General features: G+C 36.0%; 1 protein-coding gene across 1 annotated transcript in view; it reads right to left on the reverse strand.

The window, feature by feature from the left end:
- Positions 1–2,164: 2,164 nt before the first annotated feature.
- The window catches only part of SENP6 (SUMO specific peptidase 6), a 78,454-nt gene continuing 53,729 nt past the window's right edge, over positions 2,165–26,889 (reverse strand). Inside the window, exons 17-24 of the mRNA XM_058176118.1 lie at positions 26,282–26,404; positions 23,200–23,292; positions 21,512–21,933; positions 16,626–16,729; positions 10,114–10,202; positions 7,276–7,344; positions 6,510–6,660; positions 2,165–4,629 (exon numbers count right to left, since the gene is read on the reverse strand). Coding sequence (XP_058032101.1) covers positions 4,432–4,629; positions 6,510–6,660; positions 7,276–7,344; positions 10,114–10,202; positions 16,626–16,729; positions 21,512–21,933; positions 23,200–23,292; positions 26,282–26,404 — 1,249 coding nt within the window. The 3' untranslated portion in view covers positions 2,165–4,431. The remainder of the gene's footprint in view (positions 4,630–6,509; positions 6,661–7,275; positions 7,345–10,113; positions 10,203–16,625; positions 16,730–21,511; positions 21,934–23,199; positions 23,293–26,281; positions 26,405–26,889) is intronic.

Consider the following 26,889-nt stretch of genomic DNA (forward strand, 5'->3'; position numbering starts at 1 on the left):
TGCCTCTGTCCATCACACACTGCATTACTTGAATTTTCCACATTTTTAGTTTTCTCACAGAGATTTGCTTTAGAGGCTTCTTTAGGTCATGCCTATTTATCTGGAAAGAAGAGGATCTTGTGGTAATACCTTTTCCAACTATTGCAAATGTTCTAACTGGAAGCCCTTAAAGATAAACTGGAGGCTTCAATTGATATGAAACATCATGGCTGAGCAGTTATGAGTATGGACCATTGAACACACATTAAATTCACTTTGTGGATCCTGCATTTAATTCCTATTACATTCTAGGAGCAAATTAATGTGATGGTTTTAACTATAAAGTCCTTTACAATTTGGCATCACCCATAGGACTGCATCTCAATAGAGTTGGCTCAACTACTTCAATATATGAAGCAGCTGACTTTAGGTCAGGGGGCCCAAAACCTGGAAATAGCTATCTAGAATAACCTACCATTGAGTCATCTGCTTCCAAAGTTTTGTGGCCTGATGCTTGCACTATATTTGGGGTTTAATTAAGCTTATATTTTTATATTTTATTGTGTATTCATACTTCTGTGAACTACTGAGATTAAGTTTCTTTGAACTTGACAAGGTTTAACCAGGTAAAAATGATTACTGCTGAACTGTCAGATGCTGTAATTTTAAAGCATGACTGAAGAGAGTCAATTGTATTTTGCTGAGATGTACTTTAAACACAGACGCGTAAACAGCAACCTTAGAATAAGACAAAACTGGTAGGAAAGAGTAGATAGCTTTTTCAAAATCGTTAGCAATAGGCATGCCGATTGATAAAAGTCACAAGCAACATGTATAATTAAAGAGAATGTCTCTTTCTAGTAAAGATTAACACATTGCTTAACACAATGTAAGCCGCCCTGAGTCTTCCGAGAAGGGCGGGATATAAATTCAAATTAAAAAAAAAAAGATGGAACCACAGAAAAAATGCAGGGAGTGAAATATAGCTCTTGGTCTTTCCTGCTGGAGAAGAACAATGCAGCAAGATTAGCAATTCAATAAAATTAGATTCCCTGAAAAAAAGCTAGTATTTTGCTTGAAGAGCTGCTAATGCACAGGGTAAAACCAGCTCAACCATGGGAAATCACAGATGAGTTAAAGAAAAGCTTCATTTTGGTGATCATCTGTAAAAATAGGAATAAGAATATTATTGGATTATACTGCTTCATTATATAAGCACGACATTCTTTATGTGCTTCCTGTCTCAAAGCTGACTGCATAACGAAAGCAAGCAGGTGTGAGTGAAATTAATTAGTATAGGGTCAATTTCCTCTGCACATTTTATAACCAGATTTGAGACTGCAAACTGAGTATTTGAAATGGATAAATTTAAAATAACATGTATCACATTATTCCCTCCCCCTATGCTTTAATGGATAATCTTTTGAGAACAAAGCAACAACATTCAGCTTGCAAAATCCCAGTAGTAAATGAATATGGAAAATGAAAAATATGGAGTTAGATACTGAAAAAGAAAATACTGGAAATATTGTTCTAAGTCTTTTTATACAGCACTAAAGGCAACTTTTACAAGACAGAATGTTATTTTATCCATTTGCAATAAATTTTTTCTCCTTTGAAAAGAATGAATTTTTAAGTAGAAAGATACAGACATCTAAATAAGAAAAAATAAACTCTTGGTACACTGGAATAACATATTCTAGATTTAGAACACTCCCTTAATATCCTGTACATGTGAGCTAGCGATCCCTTAGCAAGAAAATTAAAGAATACCACAAGGGAATATTAAATGTCATCTCTGCATCTGCTACCAGCAAATGTTTACTAGAGAGTCATACATTTTTCATGCTAAGTAACCTAAAACTTTTATAAGAATTCTTGACTGCTATTCTATCCAACATGAAAACTTATACAAGATATATATATCTAATTAGCCTTCCACTTGATATCATTGTCTAAATATTCATTTATTCATATTCCTTTCAGTGAACTGAACTGTGCCCTTGCGCCATCATAAAAATATACAGTAACTTTTAAGCAAGAATGCAATCAAATGACTCTATTCAGAAGGCTTACTAATATTTAACAACCTTTCTCCCAAATAAGCTTGTATAAGATTGCAAAAAAAGGGAAGATGGAGAAGAGAGATGAAATCTGAAGGTATTAGGAAAAAAACACCCCAATGTTTTTAAGTTTAAAATTATATTTTATAAATGTAAGTATAATGAATGTATTCTACCATAGGTAAATTTTAAAATGAGAACAAACTTAATACCTGAATTTAAGTGCTCGGTAATCTCCAATGGACAAGTTATTTTTAAAGACTGTTATTAAAAACACATCTATATATCCCTAAGCAATATGTATTACAAATACTCTTGGTCATTTCAATTGTTTTCAATGTTTTATTAAAAAAATAAATCTTTGTCAACATGTTTATCAGCTTGCTGCATGAATGATCCTTTACCATAATATTAAGAGAGAAACATTGCATTCTTCACATCTTGAAAAGGAATACAAGCTCCAGGCCATTCTCAGGAACAGAACCAAACAAATAAAAACTAGGATAGGCCACAACCTATTAAAAACAAAAGCAAAATCTAATTTCATATAACTCCAAATATTGCAACAAATAATCTTGCACGAGAATGTGCATTTTGCTATTTAAAATTTCCCTAAAATGTGTTCAAGTAACACTAAAAAATATCAAAATAAGTAAATTACATTTGTTGTCAACCCCTTGTTTATTCTTGCTTCTCTTTTCTACTGCTACTTGGACAAATTTTAGACATAGACTGGAAAATGTAGAATAAATGTTTGTCTATCTTTCTTAATACCAAGAATTGATTTTATGTTAATTTGTAGGAACAAATAATCTCAATTCATTTATTTTAATACTGATAGTGTCATGAGAGCCCTACTATTGTGCATCTATTAAAAATAATTTATGGAGGAAAACATGGAAAGCTTTGCCACTAAGTTACAATCCTATTATTGTTACAATGAAGTCTATAGGATTTAAACAAAGTAAATGCAGGGCAACAGACCAAAGCGATGTAATCTTCAGAATTTTTCTTTGGCAAAGCAATCTCTGATCCTGTACAAAATATGACTATTGTGCAGGTGATATCAACATAATAATAGTAAAAATTGGGTGCAAATATAATACTTTCTACATAGAATGTTCTATTGTGAAAAGGGTGAAAAGGATTGTATGTTGCAATGGCAATATTGCCAGTTTCATCTACAATATTTTTCATTTATTACATCAAAGGCATCCTCCTTCTCAACAAGAAGAATTTCTTTTTAACAAAGGCATTATTCAACAAACATATTTGCAAAAGTGTTTCAGTTCTTGTTGAGTATTTTTAAAATGTAATAGGACCTAGTTGCTTCCTTTTGGATTTTTTAGAGGTTGGTAGAAGAAGGCTATTGTCTTTTTACACAATTTAAAAATCAAATTACATCATGGAAATAACACCAACAAGATGACTTAGAATTATTAGAGACTTCTAGTTAAGTAAGAAGCAAGCAAGCAATGACGTCTAGCAATATTTTGGTTTTTCTGTGCGTTACAAAAAATAGTACTCATACATTAAAAAAAGTTCAGATAGATAAAGCACGTATGAATGCAACATTCAGAATTCTGGCAGAAAATTTATGGTGGGCAATTTGCTGCTACGTTTACCAAAAATACAATTTTATAATGAAAGGATTGTGAAAATACATTTAAACAACATTCAGAAAGCACATAAAATAATAAAGGAGGATCTAACGGAACTACTCAAGCCAACCTTTGAGACTCTATTAAATACTGCTTGAGTAAGACTTGCAATCAGAAAGCAGCATTTCCCAAGTACTTGTGAAGTTACTTCTCCCAATATTTGAAGCATTTGTTGCTGAATATTGTATTGCCTGCACTTGGATTTTAAATGAAACCACTCACCTTGGAAACACAATGCATTTAGACACATTCTTAATTTCTTTTTGCACATTTCTGAAGCATCTTGTAATGGCAATTGTAAATTAAAAAATGAATTTGATTACCTTTCTACATAAGCATTCCCCATGCAATATAGAAGTCTTACTGGGAAATATCCAATGATAATTTTACTTAACACAGAAAAAGTTAACCAATTTATCCTATAAATATTTTATTTATTTGTTTTGTGTCTAGAATTTGCTATTAAGTTCTATAAACAGAAACACATAACAAAGGTTTCCTAAGTAGTGAAAAACATAATTACAAAGGTTGAAAAAGTTGGCCTAATCAATATATATACAGATTATTCTACTTAATACATTGGGGGAATTGGATTTATATCCTCAACAGTAAGTTTACTTACTGATAATACTAGAAGTCCTTTGTTTTGGTAGAGACAAGTAAATTTCAGTGTGTTTTTTTCCCTTTTTTAAAAAAATTGATGTATGGCTAACAAATGACAAAAAGATTCAGCTGCTGATAAATTCTGTTCTTTCTTGAAAATATTTCTCCGTTAGATTACTGTCTTTCTGCCCCTTCTTTTCTTTGTTTTGCTGTTCTTGTAGATTCAGGATTATGTTTTTTATTTCTTCTCGTTTTGTTTTCATTCTTGGACGTGGAAACCAATCTGTTAGATTCATTGGTAGTTCAAAACTTAGAATAGGAGTCTAGGAGAAACCAAACAGATAGGTTTACAATAGCATCTACATGGAATTTCTACATAACAACATTGTACAAAGTACTACAACATTAGGAGTTAAAAATCTTGTCAATTACATATGAAACTTTTCCCAATCCTTCATGCACATTTATAAAATTTCAAAGATGGCATCTTTCTAAGGATCCAGCTCTATCCCTCATCAGCATTTCATAATAGTCTTACTCAACAGTCAAGACTACTAAGAAGTCCTCCCACACAGCAACAGCTAAAATAATATTTTCACACTTTTCTCCCTTTCTGGGAATTACCTTCCTACCCCTTCTATGAGCTTAATTCTAGAAAACAAACTTTTAAATCACTCCACACCCCCAAACATGATTTGCCTTCTTTAGAAGCAATAGGCAAAGCATGAAACAAATGGAGAATGCATATAAGAATGCATCTGTACAGTTCTATTGTTTAATAGAACTGTACAGTTCTATTATTAAAAAATCACTATTAATTAACCAAAATCATATTAATAAACCAAAACTCTTTCCCTGTCTGGACAGACATTATTGTATATATTTTATTCACAGTTTATATTGTGCTTCTTATATATATCTGCGTGTGTAATTTAACAATTACTTGTCATTTTAAAACAATGTAAGCTATAAAATATGTAAAGCGAGTGAAATATTGAAACCAAATTAAATAACTTTTGTTTTTTAAAAAAACAACCCTTTTTGTTAGAACAAAAATCCTAACATAACATTTCAATGACCAAGAAATTCACCTCAAAAAAGCTCTCCACATACTGTAAAACATAAACTCCACAATCACTGAAATTGTTCTGTTGTGGCACTTTGGGGTTTGAGCCTTTCATGACATCTTTGGAGAAACTTCGTTTGTTCCCTTTCCTTACTTCCCATTCCACTTCCAAATACCTACAACACAAAAATCAAACAAGCACAAGAAGACCATTTTTATTGAGCATTCCGATACGGAAGTGTTCTGACCCAGCTTTCCAAACACGACAAACCCTCTGATGTGAACTCAAAAGATTCCTTTAGTTGGAGTGCCAGCAGGCCAGGCAAGTTTCTTTCGCAAGCTAACAAGTCTGTCCGTCCGGAAGATGAATAGTTGTCTGCCACATCTATTCATCTCCGCCCACTGCCTTTTATCCCCAGAGCTAGGGTGGGACCTCGCTAGCAGTGGTGGCTCTTCCTTCCCCAGGATCGGCCCATGGCTTTCTACTCCCCTCTTCTCTGCCCTCAGTGCAGCCGCGCATCAGGCATTGGACCCAGCTGTTCCTCCTCTTCTTCATCAACCACCTCCAGACTTGGGGGCTATTGACTCGCCATCTGAGGGTTGACAGATTGCCCAGGCTCCACCTCTGTCTGCCAGCTCCATTCCCTCTTCCCCCTTGGAGCTCCCAGGTTGCCCTGATGCTGATCCTGACTCCCACAGCTACTCCTCCTCTGATTCGGCTGCTGGAGGGGCCCACGGACGAAAGGCCACAACAGGAAGATAGTTTAACATTATAGAGACTAATTACTTACTCCCTTAGTGTTCTGACAACATTTGATCGGGAAGGGCCTCTTAGTGAATCCATGAGCAGAATGCAAGGTCTAAAAAAGATACAGTATGTTTTCACTTCTTTGCTATACCGTCACATTAAATCATTTTGGTTACAGATATGAAGAACCCCTTTCTCTTCACATTATGAATAAAGTATGGTATTCAATTTTGTTTTCATCCAAATATGAAGTCTACAAAAATGCATGGTGATCTATAACTAGACTTAGCCTTTGATTAAATTCAATACTGAGCAGGAACCTTTATTATAAAAACAGGTCCAAATAGAACAAAATCCTAACATAACATTTCAATGACCAAGAAATTCACCTCAAAAAAGCTCTCCACATACTGTAAAACATAAACTCCACAATCACTGAAATTGTTCTGTTGTGGCACTTTGGGGTTTGAGCCTTTCATGACATCTTTGGAGAAACTTCGTTTGTTCCCTTTCCTTACTTCCCATTCCACTTCCAAATACCTACAACACAAAAATCAAACAAGCACAAGAAGACCATTTTTATTGAGCATTCCGATACGGAAGTGTTCTGACCCAGCTTTCCAAACACGACAAACCCTCTGATGTGAACTCAAAAGATTCCTTTAGTTGGAGTGCCAGCAGGCCAGGCAAGTTTCTTTCGCAAGCTAACAAGTCTGTCCGTCCGGAAGATGAATAGTTGTCTGCCACATCTATTCATCTCCGCCCACTGCCTTTTATCCCCAGAGCTAGGGTGGGACCTCGCTAGCAGTGGTGGCTCTTCCTTCCCCAGGATCGGCCCATGGCTTTCTACTCCCCTCTTCTCTGCCCTCAGTGCAGCCGCGCATCAGGCATTGGACCCAGCTGTTCCTCCTCTTCTTCATCAACCACCTCCAGACTTGGGGGCTATTGACTCGCCATCTGAGGGTTGACAGATTGCCCAGGCTCCACCTCTGTCTGCCAGCTCCATTCCCTCTTCCCCCTTGGAGCTCCCAGGTTGCCCTGATGCTGATCCTGACTCCCACAGCTACTCCTCCTCTGATTCGGCTGCTGGAGGGGCCCACGGACGAAAGGCCACAACAGGAAGATAGTTTAACATTATAGAGACTAATTACTTACTCCCTTAGTGTTCTGACAACATTTGATCGGGAAGGGCCTCTTAGTGAATCCATGAGCAGAATGCAAGGTCTAAAAAAGATACAGTATGTTTTCACTTCTTTGCTATACCGTCACATTAAATCATTTTGGTTACAGATATGAAGAACCCCTTTCTCTTCACATTATGAATAAAGTATGGTATTCAATTTTGTTTTCATCCAAATATGAAGTCTACAAAAATGCATGGTGATCTATAACTAGACTTAGCCTTTGATTAAATTCAATACTGAGCAGGAACCTTTATTATAAAAACAGGTCCAAATAGAACAAAAACGGGTTCCCGTAAAATAGCTCTGAAATACTACACATTTTTGGGACCTGTGACAGTTTAAAAACATTTTTTTTAATTTGTTCAGTGATATTTGAACAAAATTAGAAAAAAAGCTACATTTAACATTCTTCCCTATAGAGCAAAAGATTCTGTTACAGCTTATGTTTATTTATTAAGCTCTTCACGAAGGAAAAAAATAGTTGAATATTACAAGTCAGCCTGTATTCTATATAATATTTGAAAATTAATGCTTAGAACAGTACTGCAGACCGGGTTATTTATGTTTCAAAAACAATTCTTGTGGAAGTTTTGCAACACTGAAAAAGTTAAATACATGGCTGCTTAAATGAGTTGCTTGATTAAAGTATGTAAAATACAATTTTTCAAGTAAGAACATTTTATTCAGACTTACAGGGAAACTTGTAAAAAAGATACAGGTATTTTACTACATAGCAGAGAGACACTGTTACTCAATAAAACACACATTCTGAGGCACTTCTTTAAGCCATTTTTAAAAATATGCACAGCTGTGACATGAAATAATATAGACAAATGAATAAATTGTTTTTCTGCATTATTCCAACAGGAAATATGCAATTTTAATTTGCAAATTATAGTACCTATATAATTTCACTAAATGGAATCTGGAAAAATAAGACTTCAGAAATATACTCCAGAAATATACTACATCCAGTTGATCTATTCAAAACTTGAACAGCATTCTTCTTCTTTTTTCAGTCAGGGAACTACTTGGATATAAGGAGGAATTCTAATGATAATTAAAACTTCCTATTACAAAAAAAAAATTCAGAAAATGATTACAACATAAAAACATTAAAGTGAGAGCCAGTTTGATGTAGTAGTTAAGGCATCAAGCTGGAAAACAGGAGACACTGAGCTCTAGTCCCTGCTTAGACACAAGGCCAGCTGGGTCACCTTAGGCAAATTATTTTCTCAGTTCTAGGAAAAAAACAATTGGAAACCTCTTCTGACAAACCTTGTCAAGGAAACTGCAGAGACTTCTCCAGGCATTCTTTGAGAACCAAACACAATTGAATGGAAGAAGAAGAAAAAAAGCAACATAAATAGATTTGAGGTAAAATGTTGGGATATTTAAAGAATTTTCGCCTTTTCAAAGAAAAGCCGGCATCTGATCTAATAATCCATGGATCAGTCATTCTTAGATGTCAGCCAGGGAGCAAGATAGTGAACCACCTCCTCTCAGAATCAACTTGGACCAAGGTCTAGCTTAAAGACACAATAGACTCACTCTAGTAGTCTTACGGTAAACATAATTCACGTCTTATCAAATAATAATCAATTATGTCTGTTTTTCTGAATTTAGCTCAATTTGATGAAGAACATGTTTACAATGGACACAACTAATCAAAGTTGTCAAAGAACTTAGATTATTATTCCTCAGAAGACTACAGTTGGATCCAGGCTTCTCTACTGAAGCACAAGATTTAGTGAAGGTTTTCTGTCAGGAAAAACAGATGGAACAAATAGTTGGTCCAGTTTCCCCTTCAAACTAGTATTCCAAAAAAGACTTTGAAAGCTAACAATACAGGTAGTCCTCTACTTCCAACAGTTCATTTAGTGACCGTCTGAAGTTACAATGGCACTGAAAATAGTGATTTATGACAATTTTTCACATTTGAAAAATTCCAGGCCTGACTGATTGCGGTATCCCCATGATCACATGATCAAAATTCAGATGCTTGTAAACTGACTCATATTTCTGATGGTCCCAGGGTCATGTGATCACCTTTTGTAACCTTGACAAACAAAGTCAATGGGGAAGCCAGATTCAATTAACAACTGTAATACTAACTTGACAACTGCAATGATGCACTTAACAAATGTCTCACTTAGCAGCATAAATTTTGGCCATAAGTCAGGGACTACCCATAATAAAAGAGTAAAGGTAAAGGTTCCCCTCGCACATATGTGCTAGTCGTTCCCGACTCTAGGGGGGCGGTGCTCACCTCTGTTTCAAAGCCGAAGAGCCAGCACTGTCCGAAGATGTCTCCGTGGTCATGTGGCCGGCATGACTCAACGCCAAAGGCTGTTACCTTCCCACCAAAGGTGGTCCCTATTTTTTCTACTTGCATTTTTACGTGCTTTTGAAACTGCTAGGTTGGCAGAAGCTGGGACAAGTAACGGGAGCTCACCCGTTACACGGCAGCACTAGGGATTCGAACTGCTGAGCTGCCGACCTTTCGATAATACAATAATATTATATTATTATTAATATATTATTATAGTACTACTATTATATAATAATATATTATATTATATATATATATTATATATATAATATTATAATATAATATATTATTATAGTACTATAGTAATAGTATTATTCCCATAATACAAAAGTAAATTAGGAAGAAATATTAAAATGACAAACAGTTTGGGAGCAAAAATTTTCAAGTAGTTTTCAAATAGTTTTCAAGATGGCATTTCATCTTTATAGCTTATCTGAAGATGTATACAAGTTATAAATATCTTACTTTAAAACTTACTGTTTGCATATGGTCGGCTTTAGATGCCATTGTCCCAATTCTGAATTACAGTTATCATCAGCAAGACCATCATCATCACTACTATTCTCCTAGAAAAAAATTTTTTTAATATTATGTCTGAAATCAGAGTTATAAGAAAAATACTACATGATCTGAAGTACATAAGCACAAATTCACTTTCCCCAAACTTTATCAACAGTAGCAATTAAATATTGACCTATTCTATCTTCCAAATATACCTTTGAGATTTAAAAAGTCTGGGGTAATCAGAAATGGATATATATGTAAAAGCATGGTAATCTCCATTTACTTCTGATACTTTATTCAAAACAAATTTCTGAATTCATTTACCGTATTTCATTCTATGTTTTTTGCATCTGCTCTGGGAGAAGAATATCAAGTTGCTAATACAAATAAAGTAGATATCTGCTTCTCTCTGTTTCTCAAAAAGCTACATTGGAGCGTTATTAAACAGTATAAAAGTAGCCCAGCATATTTATCATCTTCTAACATTTCTTAATACTATTAATAATTGTAACATAGCAGTCATCAAAAATTGACCAGTCTTTAATTTCCATAATGAATTTCTTACTATGGAAAATAATTATGTCATTAGTAGAAACAGCAGTTTTGTAAAAATGTCACTTTTTGATGTTAAAACAAAAAGCCTAAGGTTCATTTAAGGTATTCAAATATTCTGCTGAAATGCCATCTTCCAATACACATAGGATTCTACCAAGTAATTTAAAGAAGTGTTTGGGGACCATATCAGTTTACACATCAAAAACTAACCCTGGAATCAGTGTTTATCAAAATGCATATTTCCTCTTATACATGATTAAACTCTAATTTAAAAATTACATCATAATACAGCATTAACTTTACAATCCTGTAAGATCTTAAAGACACCTCTTTCACTTTTTTTAGCAGTTAGAAGGCATGCATACAACTCTACAGCCACTTCATATTTTCTCCTCATTGGTCCAATTAAGAGTGGCAAAAAGCATCTGAATTAGCCCTCTTGTCTTTGGCTCATACAAATATCAATTATTTCTTTTAATTATTTGGACTTCGAGGATACCCAATTCCAAAACAATTCTGGGTTGCTAATATCTATCGTTTGGAGGTACACATAAATATGGTTATTATAAAATACTTCTTGCATCAACTCAAAAATTGATTTCTTCCTTTCAGAAGAATGACTCTTTCTAATTAAAACACTGGATATAAGTCAACATTGCACACTAATGTTATCAGTCAGCTCATTTGGTTGTAGAAATTAACATGATCAATGTAATACAGAATAGCAGGGACACGAATTGTCTTGAAACAATCCGACTTTGAAATTAATGGTTTGAGAGGTGGAGGAATCAAGTGTAAAACCAAATTTGCTGTTTTTGTCCAAGCATGAAACAAAACGTGGCTGCTCTGAATCATATTATTTGAAATGTCCCAATGGCTATTTCATGACTTATGACTGAGTTGCCCTTTATCAGTCAGTTTCCAGTCTAGCCAGGACAACAGTAGGTCCTAGTTAACTGCTATTAATTTAGATTGGTTCAAATGATGCTGGGGAAAAATTACTGGGAGGAAAGAAGATGGTTGTAGCTATATGCCTCGTAAAAACTAAACCAGACTAACTTTTGTTGATTTGGGGAAAATAGCATTCATTTGGCTAAGTATTTTCTGGTGGCTTGGGATAGGTTTTTTTTTAGCTTTGGGTGTGAGTATATGCTGCACATATTTGTTCTTTTATAAAGATTAAACAAATAAAAGGCTGCTGCTGTTGTTTAGACAGCATGAATAACATTATTTATGCAATTTAAAAAGCAGTGGCAGACTTTTATTCAATTCTTTTGTTGCTACCACTACATCTATGTGTTAACAAAAGCATCAGCATAGAAAAAAAAGTTGCTTTATTGAATAAATAATCTGAAAAAGCCAAAAAGAAAATTTGAACAAGACGAGATGTTTTCCCATTGTTTCTTTTCTTTTCTTTTTATTTATTTGTTTAAAATCAAGCCCTTCACCAAACCTGTTATTGATTAATATTCACCACTACTCTTGTGAACCTAGAGTACAAAGAATTAGGAGCAGCTAGCTGCAAATTCCCGTTTACCAAGGTCCCAACTCCCAAACTGTTTTTAATTCTCTTCTGAAGAAAATAGAAAACAGAGGCTACTACAGATTTTTTTCTTCACTAGAATACTGTTAACTCAAAACCTTCTCTCAAAACATTATGCTCCAAGCTGAAATGAAAAATATTTAATTTTGTGCACATCCTTAAAACATAGCCTAATACTAAAAACCTGTGCGTAATGAAGAGCATAAGATAACATCACATAGAAAAGCAACCAGGGTACATATATTTGCAGAGAACATATTTAAGCCTTTTGTTGTTGTTTGCAAATTGACAAAAACTGATGATCTAGATGACGTTAAAAACACAATTTCTAGCCTACAGATGCAATTATAGGTGGAGCTGGCCTTCTGCTTACATTTGCATAAGGTGGTAGCTGGATTTTATTTTACTGGATTAATTTTTCCTTAAAAGATCTGATGTTTGAAACTAAAGGACTTGAAATTTTTATTATCTAACTAGCTATTAGTGAATTTCATTTAAAAAAGTACATGATTTAAAAAACTAAAAGTCAAACAATTATGATTTTCTGTCCAGGATATTGAAGTACTTTTTGACTTCAATTGTGAGCTTCCAAACTGAACTCTTTGATATTTAAAACAATTAATACTGAAACAAAAGTTGACTTCTTAACCACTTTAAATTAAAAGGGTCAAAAGGGTATATAATACATTTTGATTTGTAGACTTTGGTAATGCAGAATGAAACTGTACAATTACTGAAACATTTTTTATAAAGCAAACCAAGCTGTGAGAAAGACAACTGAGAAAATGAATTCTAATTCCTTACAACTAAATTCCTTTTCCAAATACCGTATATACTCGAGTATAAGCCGAGTTTTTCAGCACGTTTTTTGTGCTGAAAAACGTCCCCTCGGCTTATACTCGGGTCTATACGGCTTATACTCGAGTTGTTTTTTTTTTAAGCCCCTCGGCTTATACTCGAGTATATACGGCTTATACTCGAGTTTTTTTTTTTTTTTTTTTTCACATTTTACCGGACGGAAGCCCTGCCGGTGCAGTGAGAGGGCGGGGCGGGGGAGCCGCCAGCCTTCTCAGCTGAGGGAGGGTTTCCCCAACCGGTAGGTGCCTCATTTCCCACCCTCGGCTTATACTCGAGTCCCCAGTTTACCCCAGTTTTTGGGGTAAAATTGGGGACCTCGGCTTATACTCGGATCGGCTTATATTCGAGTATATACGGTACTTAATTTAAGCATACAACAGCAGACTACAGCCAAATCCAAAAAGCCTTTGGGCTATTACTGCCACCATCATGTATATAATTATAATCATTCTTGCAGATAAAACTGAGCAGCTGAGATATCTATGAACACATAACATTGCAGTAAGGCATCATTATGTAACTATTAGGAAGAAAAAAATGTAAATTCAAATACTTAAAAAAGGTGGTTAATTTTGCAGTAATTCTCTGGTTAGCAATATGGTTGACAAACTGTAAATAGTGAACACAGTTTAGGTAACATCTACTTTCTGGCTGCACTTGGGAAATATATGAAAAAATCACTGCTATATGTCCTGAGAAAATACCAAACCAAAGGAAACTGTGACAGTTGCTGTCTGGTCCACCTTAGAAAATAATTGACATTAGATAAATGTGAAATATCAAGCTACAATAAAAAAAATAGAAACTAAGGATGGAAATGACTATGTTTAAATTAAAGAGTTTCAATAGAATAAAGTAAATAAGAGAAAACAAATTGATGATGATTTACAAATGTGGTGATTTTGAGAAATATATGTGATAAATGGAGAAATAATGAAATGAAATAAGATTAAGATTGGAGGTTAGGGCAGATGGCAATATTGAATATTATATATTAAAAGAGATGAAAAAGAAAAAAGAATATGGCAATTATATTTGGGAAATATTTATGTTATAAGCTGTCTAAATTTTGACTCGGTCAAAAATGTACTGTTTATATGTTTGTTTGTTTTTTTAAAAAAGATACTTGCTGTCTTTCTGCAGATTGATGCCATACTGCCTATACTTCCTCACCTCTTTGCTGTATAGAATATGACTAGACTATGTATTGTGGAGGCTTCCTCAAAGCACAAGAAGCAGAAATGTCCTTTTCTTTATATCTTTCTGAAAACTGACATGAACAAGGCAGCTGCTATCCAAGAGTAACAGTCAGTAGCCTATGTGAATGAAAAAAAATCATATCTAGCAAACTTGAAAAAATGTAATAAAATCAAACCTTACAAGTAACCCTAACTTTCTCTTAAAACAATAACTATGTAGTAGTCTGTCTTTATGGAAGTACAGTACTTTTTGTGATCAGAAAAATGGGTAAAGCTTGCCTTCTAGTGGATAGAACTGGGAATATGATTATGAAAGTGCCATCCTGAGAAGAGATTAGAGAAGACTATAATAATTTTAATGAACATATAGCAGAGATACAGTAAAAAAAATTCTAAGCATGCTTGCATGTGTTTGTGAGCATGCACGCACACAAAACCCAATGAACTATATAAAACAAAATGCAACCTAATATAAATTGTTATCTTGCTACTTTATTTTAAAACAGTGATCAAAGAACTTGTCTGTTTGCTAATTTAGAGCTTGTTTTACCATGGCTTACTGAATAACTCATTACAGATAGTCCTTCACTTATTAGCACAATTGGGACTGATACTTCAGTAACTAAGTGATGGGGCTGTCGAGCAAATTGTGCAATATTTCATAACTTTTTTTTTTTGCATGGTCATTAAGTGAATCAAATGGTCATTAAGCAAATCCGGCTTCCCCATTCACTTTATTTGTTTGAAGTCCCCTAGGAAGTTTGCAAATGGGACACTGCAACAATTAATCAGTGGAACAAATTGCCTCCAGAAGTTGTGAATGCTCCAACATTAGAAGTTTTTAAGATGTTGGATATCTTCTTCAGACAATCATTTGTCTGAAGTGATGTAGGGTTTCCTGCCTAAGCAGGGGGTTGGACTAGAAGACCTACAAGATCCCTTCCAACTTTGTTATTCTATTCTATTCTATTCTATTCTATTCTATTCTATTCTATTCTATTCTATTCTATTCTATTCTATTCTATTCTATTCTATTCTACTCTACTCTACTCTACTCTACTCTACTCTACTCTACTCTACTCTACTCTACTCTACTCTACTCTACTCTATACTCTACCCTATTCATGCCAGTTACCAAGTGCCAAAATTTTGATCATGGGGAAGCTGCAATGGTTTTACATGTCAGGCCCCTTCGTAAGTCACTTTTTTCAGCACCATCCAGTCGTGGGATTCAAAAAAATTTACTACCGGTTCTATGGCCGTGACTTGGTGGGCATGGCATGGCTTGGTGGGCATGACAGGGAAGGATACTGTAAAATCTCCATTCCCTCCTCACTCCAGGGGAAATTTACTGCAAAATCCCCATCCCAATCAGCTGGGATTTGGGAGGCAGAGGATACATGGGGACAGGGCTAGTCAGAGGTGGTATTTACCGGTTCTCCGAACTACTCAAAATTTCCACTACTGGTTCTCCAGAACTGGTCAGAACCTGCTGAATACCACCTCTGGGACCATCATAACTTTGAACAGTCCTTAAACAAATGGTCCTAAATTGAGAACCACCTGTACTGGGTTCTTTGAGATTTCATACAAGACTCATCAGTGCACCACCATCACCTTGCAACTTGACATATTGCACTCACTCACTAATAGCAAAGGCTTTTAAATACATTATGTTGATATTAAAAAGTCATACAGGCCCAGAAGATCAGCTTACTTTAAATTCAATTCTCTTTGCATAGTCTCTCTCTCTCTCTTTCTCCGGTCTCGGTCTCGGTCTTCTCTCTCTACCTCCCTCAGATCAAAGGTTAAATCCTAGGTTTTTTTCTCTTGCCTTTTCAAAGCAATGGATTCTTAATAATTTCTCCCATCTTTGTACACTGACATCTATTCTGTATTTACACAACTGTTCCATGTAAACTTGGTTCCTGCCTTCAATCCATAAAGTTTCCCAATGACAAACTACGGCAAAAAATTAGTTACAGCTACTTAATATGTCTATATACAACACGATAATTCCAAATCAAGCAATCAATTTCATGGCCTAGCAACATATTTGAACCCAGCCTGCAAGCTTGTTTAACGTCCTGGTGTACATCTCTCAAATTCACAAACTGAAATCATCTCACCTTACCTATGCCACAACAAACAATATTTTAAAATACAATCATTTTAACAAGCTGTTCAAATAATGATTACTACACTCATTCTACTTGTACCGTACTATATTCATTTCTACTTGTTTTCACTGTTTTTAAAACATTGTTGGAGAAGCTTATTCTGTATACAAAAATAACAGTTACCTAACCACGTTATTTTAAATGTTTTACCTGGTTATCTTGGTCTTCTGAAAAATCTATGAGTTCATCTTCATTTAGTTTATTGCTGTCAGCAGATTTTTCGCTACAGTTTAGCCTGATTTTCTGTAAACCATCTGTATTAATCATGAAGATTAACGAAAAAATGTAAAGAAAAGAACATAAAGAAACGTTATCATAACTAGGCCAAAAGGGTTAAATAAAAATAGTGCTTATTTTTTTTAAACATAAATCATTCTTCTTAAAAGGATTTAGTTTTGTTTGACAAATTTAAACTTCCTTATTAACCATTATCATCAGCAACCTTACTCATAACTATTGGGAGCCTGGATACTTGCAATTTATGGCAATTAACATCCAGGTAAGTGGCTACTAGGGCGCAGCTTCAATTATAAATTACATCCTTAATGTTCTAAATTTCAAGAAAATTCTCAAAACAGAAGAAATATTATCACTACTAGCTATATTAAATGGAGAGAACAGCACAGAATATAAGTATAAGACACCCCCCCCCCACAAAAGTGAGTGGACATGTCTGTGCGTCTTATACAGTGAATGTTACTGAAGCCCCACCCACCTGCTGGCATCTGCCTTCCAGCAATTTACCTCCTTGAAGCAAACATCAAACAGCTTCAAAACAGCCTGATTTAGCACGAGCAGCTGATTGGTGATTGGATCGGCCTCCCAGAATACTGCCTATCAGCTGTTCCAGGTTGCAGGGATAGGTAGTGGCGGTGATCCCTGTTGCCTGGAACGGGCTGAAAATGGAACATGCAGAGGCCAAAAAGAGGGGGCGCATAGGCAGTGATAGGTGATAGTGCTGATTGGCGGCAGCAGCAGCGCCGATCCCCGCCTGAAACAGCTGATATTCCAGGAGGCAGATCCAACCATCAATCAGCTGTTCATGCTAAATCAGGCTGTGCTGAAGCTGACCATGCTGTTTGTTGTAAGGAGGCAAATTGCTGGGAGACAGAGGCAGATTTTTTTTCTTGTTTTCCTCCCCAAAAGCTAGGTGTATCTTATACTTAGGAGCGTCTTATAATCCGAAAAATATGGTAGTTCAATATGTGAAAGATCACAGCCCCTCTTCTTGTGAAAAGAATTCTGATTATTTACTGTGAGAAAATTTTCTATGTATTCCATATGAACAAATATATCTTTTATTGACATCTGGAATTCAGGCACCAGGAATGGTTTGACTGTTTATAAGTCTTATTACCTATAATTACCTATAAAAACTGGAAAACACATTTGGCCTATACAAGTCCTACTTGGGTCTATAAGCCTCCACGTCACACTAGATACACCTAAGCCCAGGGGTGAAATCTAAAAATTTTCCCTACCGGTTCGGTGGGCATGGCTTAATTGGTGGGCATGGCTTGGTGGTCAGATGACTGGGTGGGCGTGGCCAATAACAATAAATAATAAAAATAATAAAGTATAAAAACTAGTAAGAGGTACAAAAAATCAACTTTCACACTTTACACATACACAACATGACTTACACAAAATGTAAAAGCAGCTGCACTTCACACAGCCACAAAAAGCTCAAAAACCAACTTTCACACTTTACACACACACACAACTGACACACACACACACACACACACAATGCCACATACAGCTTTCTGAGATTTTGTGTGTTTGTGTAGTTAGAGTGAAACACTACAGAAACACACCAAATCTCAGAAAGCTGCACAAATATTTTATTTTATTATTTTATTTTATTTTATTGTGGACTTGAGTTCCCAGAGTTCCTCAGCCAGCAAAGCCAGCCAGCATTAGATGATCACTGAGGAAATAGATTAACTAAGCAATTGATTCTGTCTGGCTGAAAGTGAAACTGGGGCTTTCGGGCTAGAAAAAGAGCCATGCGTTCATCAGTAATCAGGTAAGTGCCTTAGAATCTCTACTCTTACTTGTAGAAAACATGTTTTCTACAAGTGTACAAGTAAGGTTATTTGGCCATGTTTTGGCTGAAGAAAAGCCGGCTTTTAAAAGTAAAAAAAAACAAAACCCTCTGCTGATGGTACGGCTCACCAGAGGCAGGAGGCGAGGCCAGGGATTTTTGCTACCGGTCCTCCGAACCAGCAGCCACCATTGCTACCGGATCGCGTGAGCCAGTCCGAACCGGGAGCATTTCACCCCTGCCTAAGCCCCAAAGAGGCTATATCAAGATCATGATTATATATTGATCAAGACTAAGCAGCTTTTACTTTTCTTCCATATGTTGCCATATATTTTATTATACATTGCAATGAAACAGACTAACAAATTAAGGTTCCATACAGATTTGGCAGTAAGCAAGATGGTCAGGATTTTAGACCCTCTCTCTTCTTGATACATTAAGAAAACTGATTGTCCCTCTAAATAAATCCTAATAAAACTCTACATACATATAGTCATCCGCAATGCTATTTTGTGAACTTTTATCAATTTATACGATTCCAGACAGAAGTCATACATGATGCAATGACTTCCTGGCTCTTAGAAGGCCTTATGGCCAAGGTAACAGAACTGGAGAAGTTGGGAAAGATGGGAGAGACTGGTGACAAAAGTCACTGGGAGGGACGGTATATCCCATCCCATAAAATATCTCTGTAATCATAAAGAACATGGCTCTTAAGACAGGACGATGACACTCCAAGACAGCATGAAGCAACTGAGAACATCAATGGAAGTAGACAATTTACCTAAAAAACAGCAGTTACGTTTACTGCAAAAAAAAACTAAAAAAAGGAGTTTGATTTAAAAAAAAGTCACATGTCATATGGGTGGTCATATATACTTTTTTTAAAAAAATGAATAGATCAAAGCGAAAGTCAAAAAGTCATTCTTTTCACAATCACTGGAAGTTATTCGAAACTCTTAAAGAGAAACTGAGGTAAAATGCAGACCTCAAATTAAGAATAGATTTTAACACATCTTGGATATTGATATCCTTATTGTACAAAAATTCAATATACTTCTTTCACCTTTGAACTTGTTTGAATAAGTTACTATCTGTTCAGATCAGAAGAATATCACAAGTCTAGAATAATGCTACAATAGCTTATGAGCAATTCGAAGATCTTTTAAAAGACCTTTAAAAAACCAGAAAATGTTGCTAAAATAAGGAAAGACAAATAAAATGCAAAGAGCTGATAAAAGATGCAAAATACACAAAACGAAACCCTTGTACATGACAAATAAAATTAAGGCAACAATGAAAAGTTGAAATGCATTTGGACAAGGAAATTGAACATGGAGGCCACTGGATGTCAAAAAATATTAAAGAGATACTAAAGGAAGATAGGGAAATAGTAAGAAAACTGAATTTTCTGTTAAATTTTTTTAACAGATTTTTCAGGAGAAAGATTTTTCAGGAGAAAGATCAGATGAAAGGGGTATTAAGAATTCCTGTGAACAATTCCATGAAAAAATCCATCCAATGTGCTACAATAAAAAAGATAAACTGAATACTTAAAATTATTAGAAGGAAAATGAAAATAAAACAGTTGATAACATGATCTTATACAAATCTATTGTGAGATTGCACTTGGGAGCAGTCTTTGAGGCTTAAGAAAAATATTTCAGACTAGAAAAGATGCAACAAGGCAATCAAGAAGTTTAGGCAGTTAGAACAGCTCTGATGCACCAATAGGGTCTTATTTAGCCTGGAACAAAAAAGGATATAAGATAGTTGATAGTCATATAAAAGTATGCATAACATAGGTAACACAGAAAGAGAGAAAATTTGTTTCTCACGCAATACTGGATCTTGAGATCATCTACTGAAGTTAAATGCAAGGAAATTTGAAATCAAAGAATAGACGTTTATATACAGCCCATAGTGAAACTTATGGGATTTACTGCTAGCAGTTGAAATACTGTTAAGCACTTTGAATGCTTTTAAAAGGGAACCAAATCAATTCATTGAAAATCAGATGATCAGTGACTGGTAATGCTGAAAACTATTTGCTGCTTCTTAAATCATAGGCAGTATTTCTTAAATACTAGTTGATGGGGAGCAACAGTTCTTAAAGGTAAGGTGCATTCAGATGGCTGCTTTGTGATATAGAATGATGGACTAAATATTTACTCTAATTCACAGCTGGTTTTCTAGGCATTCTCAGATAGAAGTCCTCTCAATCATGCTATCTCGGAAGCTTTCAATAAAGCTTTGGATCTTCTTCTGTACCTAGAATCCAGCATGAGGTCGACCTGAACATTGCTTATTTATTGATCGAATTTATATATTTATTGATCGAATTTATATACCGCCCTATCTCCCGAAGGACTCAGGGCGGTGTAAAGGTAACCTATAATAATTTTAAATATATAAAATTGAATATATTAAAAATATATCTTACCCGTATGAAACAAAATGTTTGGATAATTTTTGACTTAAGCACACTTCAACATTATAGTGGTTTGTTCATGAAATGCAATTATGTGTACATACCCATAAGTGCCTACTGTACTTTTCGGAATATAAGACACACACTCCCCCCCCCCGCACCTAAAAGAGGGTGGAAATATTGGTGCATTTTATACACCAAATACAATCATTTTTGGCCTCCCAAAGCCCCTCCCTGTACATCCCATTTTTGAAAAAAATGGGCCCGTTTTTCACAAAAACGGGTGAAAACAGGCCAGCTTTTCACAAAAACGGGGCACGCAGAGGCTTTGGAAGGCCTGCAGAGTGCTCCTGTGGGCTGGGGAGGGCAAAAACTTTTTTTTTCTTGCTTTCCGCTTTGAAATCTTGGTGCTTCTTATACACTGGTCGTATAATCCAAATAATACGGCAATTATTCTCTAAATTTCAGTTGATCAATCTGTCCTTAAAGTACATTTTTGTACTTTTTAAAATTCAAACAAACAATTTCAAACAAAATTGAATAGACAAGACAACATACCACTAGCTTGGATATGAATTTTATGTTCATTTTGCATTCCATTTGCCTCTGAAGTTTTCAGATCATGTTTAGGACACATGGGTTCCATAGTCCTGAATTCTTCTACAGCGTTCAAATTATTTAATTTTTTAAAGCCACTTTTTTCAGAGGAGTTTCTTTTGCAGTATAATGGTTCACTCTCCTCCGAATCTGTGTTTGTGTCAGTTAATTCTGCAATATGTTTCTTGCTGAACAATTTCCTTGTTAGAGGGGATTGTTGTAATAGATCCATTTCAGCGCATACAGGAGATGAAGCACTTCTGTCTTGATCTAAAGAAGAAGACTTAACCTGTGTAGATACATTTTCCTGGTAATACGGGTTAGCTTCATATATTGGTTTCTCTAAACCTGGAAAACAGATGACAGCCAAGAACCAGTGGGCACTGCAAGTGAAAAACAACAACAAAGAATTTAAAAGGTATCTTCGTAACATGTTCTAACAGTATCCAATACATTTTCACAAAACTACCCTACCTCTTCTTCCTGATATGCTATATTTCAACACAACATCAAGCAAAAAGCAACCTGCTCATCTGTCTTGCTCTAACTTTAGAACTAAAATAGGAGGCCAGCAAATAAGGCCTTCCCATTCAGAGATATTTTATTATCTAATCATGAATCAGTCCCCAAGAATAGAATTAGAGCATATATCTCATTTAATTTCTTCCTGTTAAGAGCTGGAAGGAATATGATTTACTCCTTGCCACAAAGATGTTTAGAACAGCTGTCAGGTATATTGAGGCATGTCACTGTAACTCATTCCATCCCCTTCAAGTTTGAAGTGGAAAAGAGCAGGAAAAATCTTTGTAGTTGTGGGTTTTTTTGTACACAGTGGGATGCTGCTTCACAAATTCCTCAAGGGCAATGAATGGTAGCTTTTAGAGATTATCTGCGAGACATAACAATCAGTGTGTGTATTAAAGAATTCCCTTTTTGCATGTGAAAAAGAAAAGGGGAAGCCTGTGAACACTTAGAGCAAAAGATGGTAAACCAAAAGGCAAAATCGCAAAAGAGCTGGAGCTTTTGAGGTTTTGAGCTACAGCTTCATCCTAGGTCCCAGTGGCATACATGCAATACATCAGAATGTGTATGTTTGGTTGTGAACACAACTACTGTGATTTGTAAACTAGGTTTTATAATTTACCTGTCAGAGTTTAGGCAGCACGACTAGTATTATGAGATAAACCCAGAAGCAAAACACAGCACACAGAGCTTTAGATAATTAACAGTGGTTTTATCTACAGCTCAATATATATATGTGGTAAATACCTTATCTACTGACACAAGGAGAGCAATGAGATACATGAGAAAGAGGGAAGGGGAGGAGACGGAAACGCCCTTTAATGGCTTCCTTATATAGGCAGCTTCTTACCCAGCTTCTTAAAGTGGCAGCAACCCTGCTGCCTCATTCCCATTGCATCAGCTTTCAGTTGCCTCTGCTTACAACCTTCCATCTGCTTACAGCTATTAAATCTACATACCCTGACATTACCTTACACATAAATTATATAAATTAATCTTAAGTATGTTTTTAGTTATTTTCATATATTATGCTCAATAAGTAATTACTTTTAAAAGAAATAATATGCAATGTGTGGATTCTACCAATATAAATGAAATTCCAATGCTCTACACATCACTCTACTTACGCTTCATTAAGAGGAACAAATATAAAATCTTTTTCAAAGATATCAACATGTCGTGTCCATGTTTTTACTCGACCATGCCGTTTTTGCTGAATTCTGTGAATAAATTAACAGGAAATGAAATGTGTTTATAATTTTTCAGAAGATATTTAGGAAATTAAGTATTATTTTTCTATCTATAATGAGAACTTATTAATTACTATATTTTAATAGTATCCATACTTCAAAAAGAGGCATTCTGTACTGTAATTAGATATGAAAGTTGAAAATAATTTGTCAAAGTACTGATACTAGCTATAGCATATGATTAGTATTCTTCATTTATTGATACAGTGGTGGGATTCAGCCAGTTCTGGGTGGTTCGGGCGAACCGGTAGTAAAAATTCTGGCTAGCCACACCCATCCCATCCCACCCAGTCACTCTTCATCTTGCCCGCTCACCCAGCATAGCTGCTGCTGCTGCTGCTGCTCTCTGTCTGGCCGCTTGCCTCGATCACACCGTCTCTACGGGCCAGCCAGCCAGCCTGCCTGCCTTTGCCCCAGCCTCCCACACGGCCCAGATCCCTGCTCAGCCTTCCTCCACCATTCTCCACTACCTCCCAGCTACCTGTCTGTCTGGTGAGCCTTCCTTTGCCTCTTTGCCAGCGCAAATGGCCTGTTACAGGGCCTTCCTAGGGCTTCCCTGGCCTGTTACAGGCTGAAATGGAAGGTCCCTGGCCCCGATCTGCCCTCCCCACCCCATTTCCCATGGCTTTATGGTACTTACTTTTTGAAGAGCTGCAGAAGAGGCTGAGTCACATGGCAGAGAAGCCAAAGTGTTTTATTCAGATGATGGTGAAGCTGTAAAAACGTGAGATTTAAGGAAAACAGCTTCCCCCATCTGAATAAAAGTCTTTGGCTTCTCTGCCATGAGGGCCTGAAGGCTTACTTTTTCCCACTGGTCAGACTTAGCTTGGGTCTAGTCTGCTTGCTGCTGACTGGCTAGTTTGAATGAGCAGTTTCAGGGATTGGGGCGTGGCAGCCAGTCAACAAGGGCCTTGCATGAGCCCCATTACCAAACTAAGTAACATCGTAAGTACTAGAAGGGAGTGGAGTTTGGTCTTATTTTCATATACTAGTGGCTTTCCCGTCAGTGTTGATCAGTTGCTTCACAAACATTGTTTTGATTGGTGCCAGGTCTCTACAGCCTCAGGCAGAGAAGGGTTATTCTGCACCCCTCCCTCAAATGTTTTTTAAAATACAGTGTTTCCCAGCATTCCTTCAGGACCCTCCAACATGCAAACTGCGGTTACTCATCCTAAAATGAATCCTTTTTATCTGGATCTTCAAAATTTGCTGTTTGCTAGGAAGATGTGTTACTAAAAGTCAGTCTACATTTAGTGTATGAAGATATTTCTTCATAACCAAAGGGTATTTTCTGTGCAATTCACACACCTTGCTGTTTTGACTGGCAGAGTGCTGCAGGAGGCTGAGTGTTGTCACGCCCCCTGGCCAGACCCACTCAAGCCAGTCATTAGGGCACAGAACTGTTAAAAAATTAGCAGCCCACCACTGCTCCAAGGTACCTTCAGATTTTAAAGTCTCCAAAACAAGATAATTTGCTTAAATTTTGTGTGTGTGTGTGTATGTGTATGTGTGTGTCAGGAATAATGGAATAACAGAGTTGAAAGGGACTTTTGAGGTCTTCTAGTCCAACCCTCTGCTCAGCAGGAAAACTGAGGATGCCAAAATCTGAGTGGAGGACCTGGGAAAGGTGTCAGAATAACAGAAGGGACTTTGGGGGAGAGGGACCCTATACCATTTCAGAGAAATGGCTGTCCAGTCTTTTCTTAAAAACTTCCAGTGATCGAGCACCCAGAACGTCTGGAGACTAGTAGTTCCACTGGTTAATTGTTCAAACTATCAGGAAGTTTCTCCTTAGTTTTAGGTTGCTTCTCTCTTTGTTCAGTTTCCATCTATTACTTCTTGTTTTGCCTTCTGCTTCTTTGGAAAATATATTGCCCCCCTCCTTCTTTGTTGCAGCCCCTCAAAAGCCTGTTTTGTGACCTGCCTATCACACTCTTGGGCAAAGCATGTGAGCCATTTCCTCCTTTCAGTGGTCTATGAAATTACATCTATAGTATGTAGATGCAGATAAAAGTCAAAAAAAGGTGAACAACATTTTTACAGAACTATAGATACGTTTAGGCCTGGTGTGACAAGGAATGGCTGGGAGGGGAGGGGCCGGGCGAGGCACCCCTCGATGTGAATGTCAAGTTGGCCATGCCTACCCAGTCACATGCCCACCCAGTCACACCCACCCTGTCACATGACCATCTAGCCATGCCCACCAAGCCACACCCACAGAACCAGTAGTAAAAAAATTTGAATCCCATCACTGGATAAATAAGTTCATTTCTATACTACTCAATTTAAAGTAAATAAAACATCAGATGGTATATCTGTTACAATCTAGTTTAGCATTTTATATATAAACCTCAAGAACCTGAAGTCCTTCAGTTTTTCCCAGCTCAATCAAGACTTGCATCTGTCTGATTAATATTCCATCTTCCATACGGGAACTCATATTAGCACATTTGTCTAACCTAAAATCCCTAGATGTTATTGGATCCCAATATCAAATCAAAAATATATTAAATTGTATGAATTGGCTTTACATAACTAACTACAGGTAGTCTTTGACTTACAACAGTTCGTTTAGTGACCATTCGAACTTACAACGGAACTGGAAAAAGTGACTCATGACTGAGTTTTACACTTATAACCATTTTAGCAACCCCATGGTCAATTCAGATGCTTGGCAACTGGTTCATATTTACGATGGATGCAATGTCCCGGGTGGTCATGTGATCACCTTTTGCGACCTTCTGACAGGCAATGGGGAAGCCAGATTCAGTTAATAACCATGTTACTAACAATTGCAGTGATTCACTTAACTGTGGCAAGAAAGGTTGTAAAATGGGGCAAAAGTCACTTAACAAATGTCTCATTTAACAACAGAAATTTTGGGCTCAATGGTGGTCATAAGTCGAGGACCACCTGTTTTTGTTAGACAGTTTGTTAGACATCTTTCAGCTAGACTTACGTGAGCTTTGAAGTTTCTTGAAGGTTCCTTCTCTCTCTTTGATTAAGGCGTTTGTAAAAAAAGGAACTGAACACATGAATCCTATCTGCATCTTCTTTTTTTAATCTTTCTAGCACCAGATACCTTTATTTTGAAATACAGAATACACAACATATTTAGCACAAAGTTAAAAACTAAAACCACAAACTGCAATTTGCTTTAAATGTTTTTAAAAGTAATATTTCAAATCTTTTATTTGAACAATCTGAACTATTTTGCCTCTGCATTCCAACCAGAACATGGCCTCTGAAGTGTTGACATTACTGAATGAGGTGGAGCATCCAAATGCAGTGAAACTTTGAAACAAGTTTCAGAACATATTTCCAATACTAGTTTAATATAACAATTCTCAAAAATCATTTGCTTCTTGGATTATTATTCAGCTACAATACTATCATGATAAATTTGGGGACAAAAAACATTTAAAATAATGATTTTTCAAGGGAACCCAAATCTTTGGTTTTTACAATAACAGTGCCGAAAAAGCTTAATATATCAACTGTGGTAAGAGATAAATGGAGAGCTAATATTTTGCTTTTTCAGAGTATGCAAAAGTAACCATTCAAAAC

The sequence above is a fragment of the Ahaetulla prasina genome, chromosome 1, assembly GCF_028640845.1.
Source record: "Ahaetulla prasina isolate Xishuangbanna chromosome 1, ASM2864084v1, whole genome shotgun sequence".
NCBI lineage: Eukaryota > Metazoa > Chordata > Lepidosauria > Squamata > Colubridae > Ahaetulla > Ahaetulla prasina.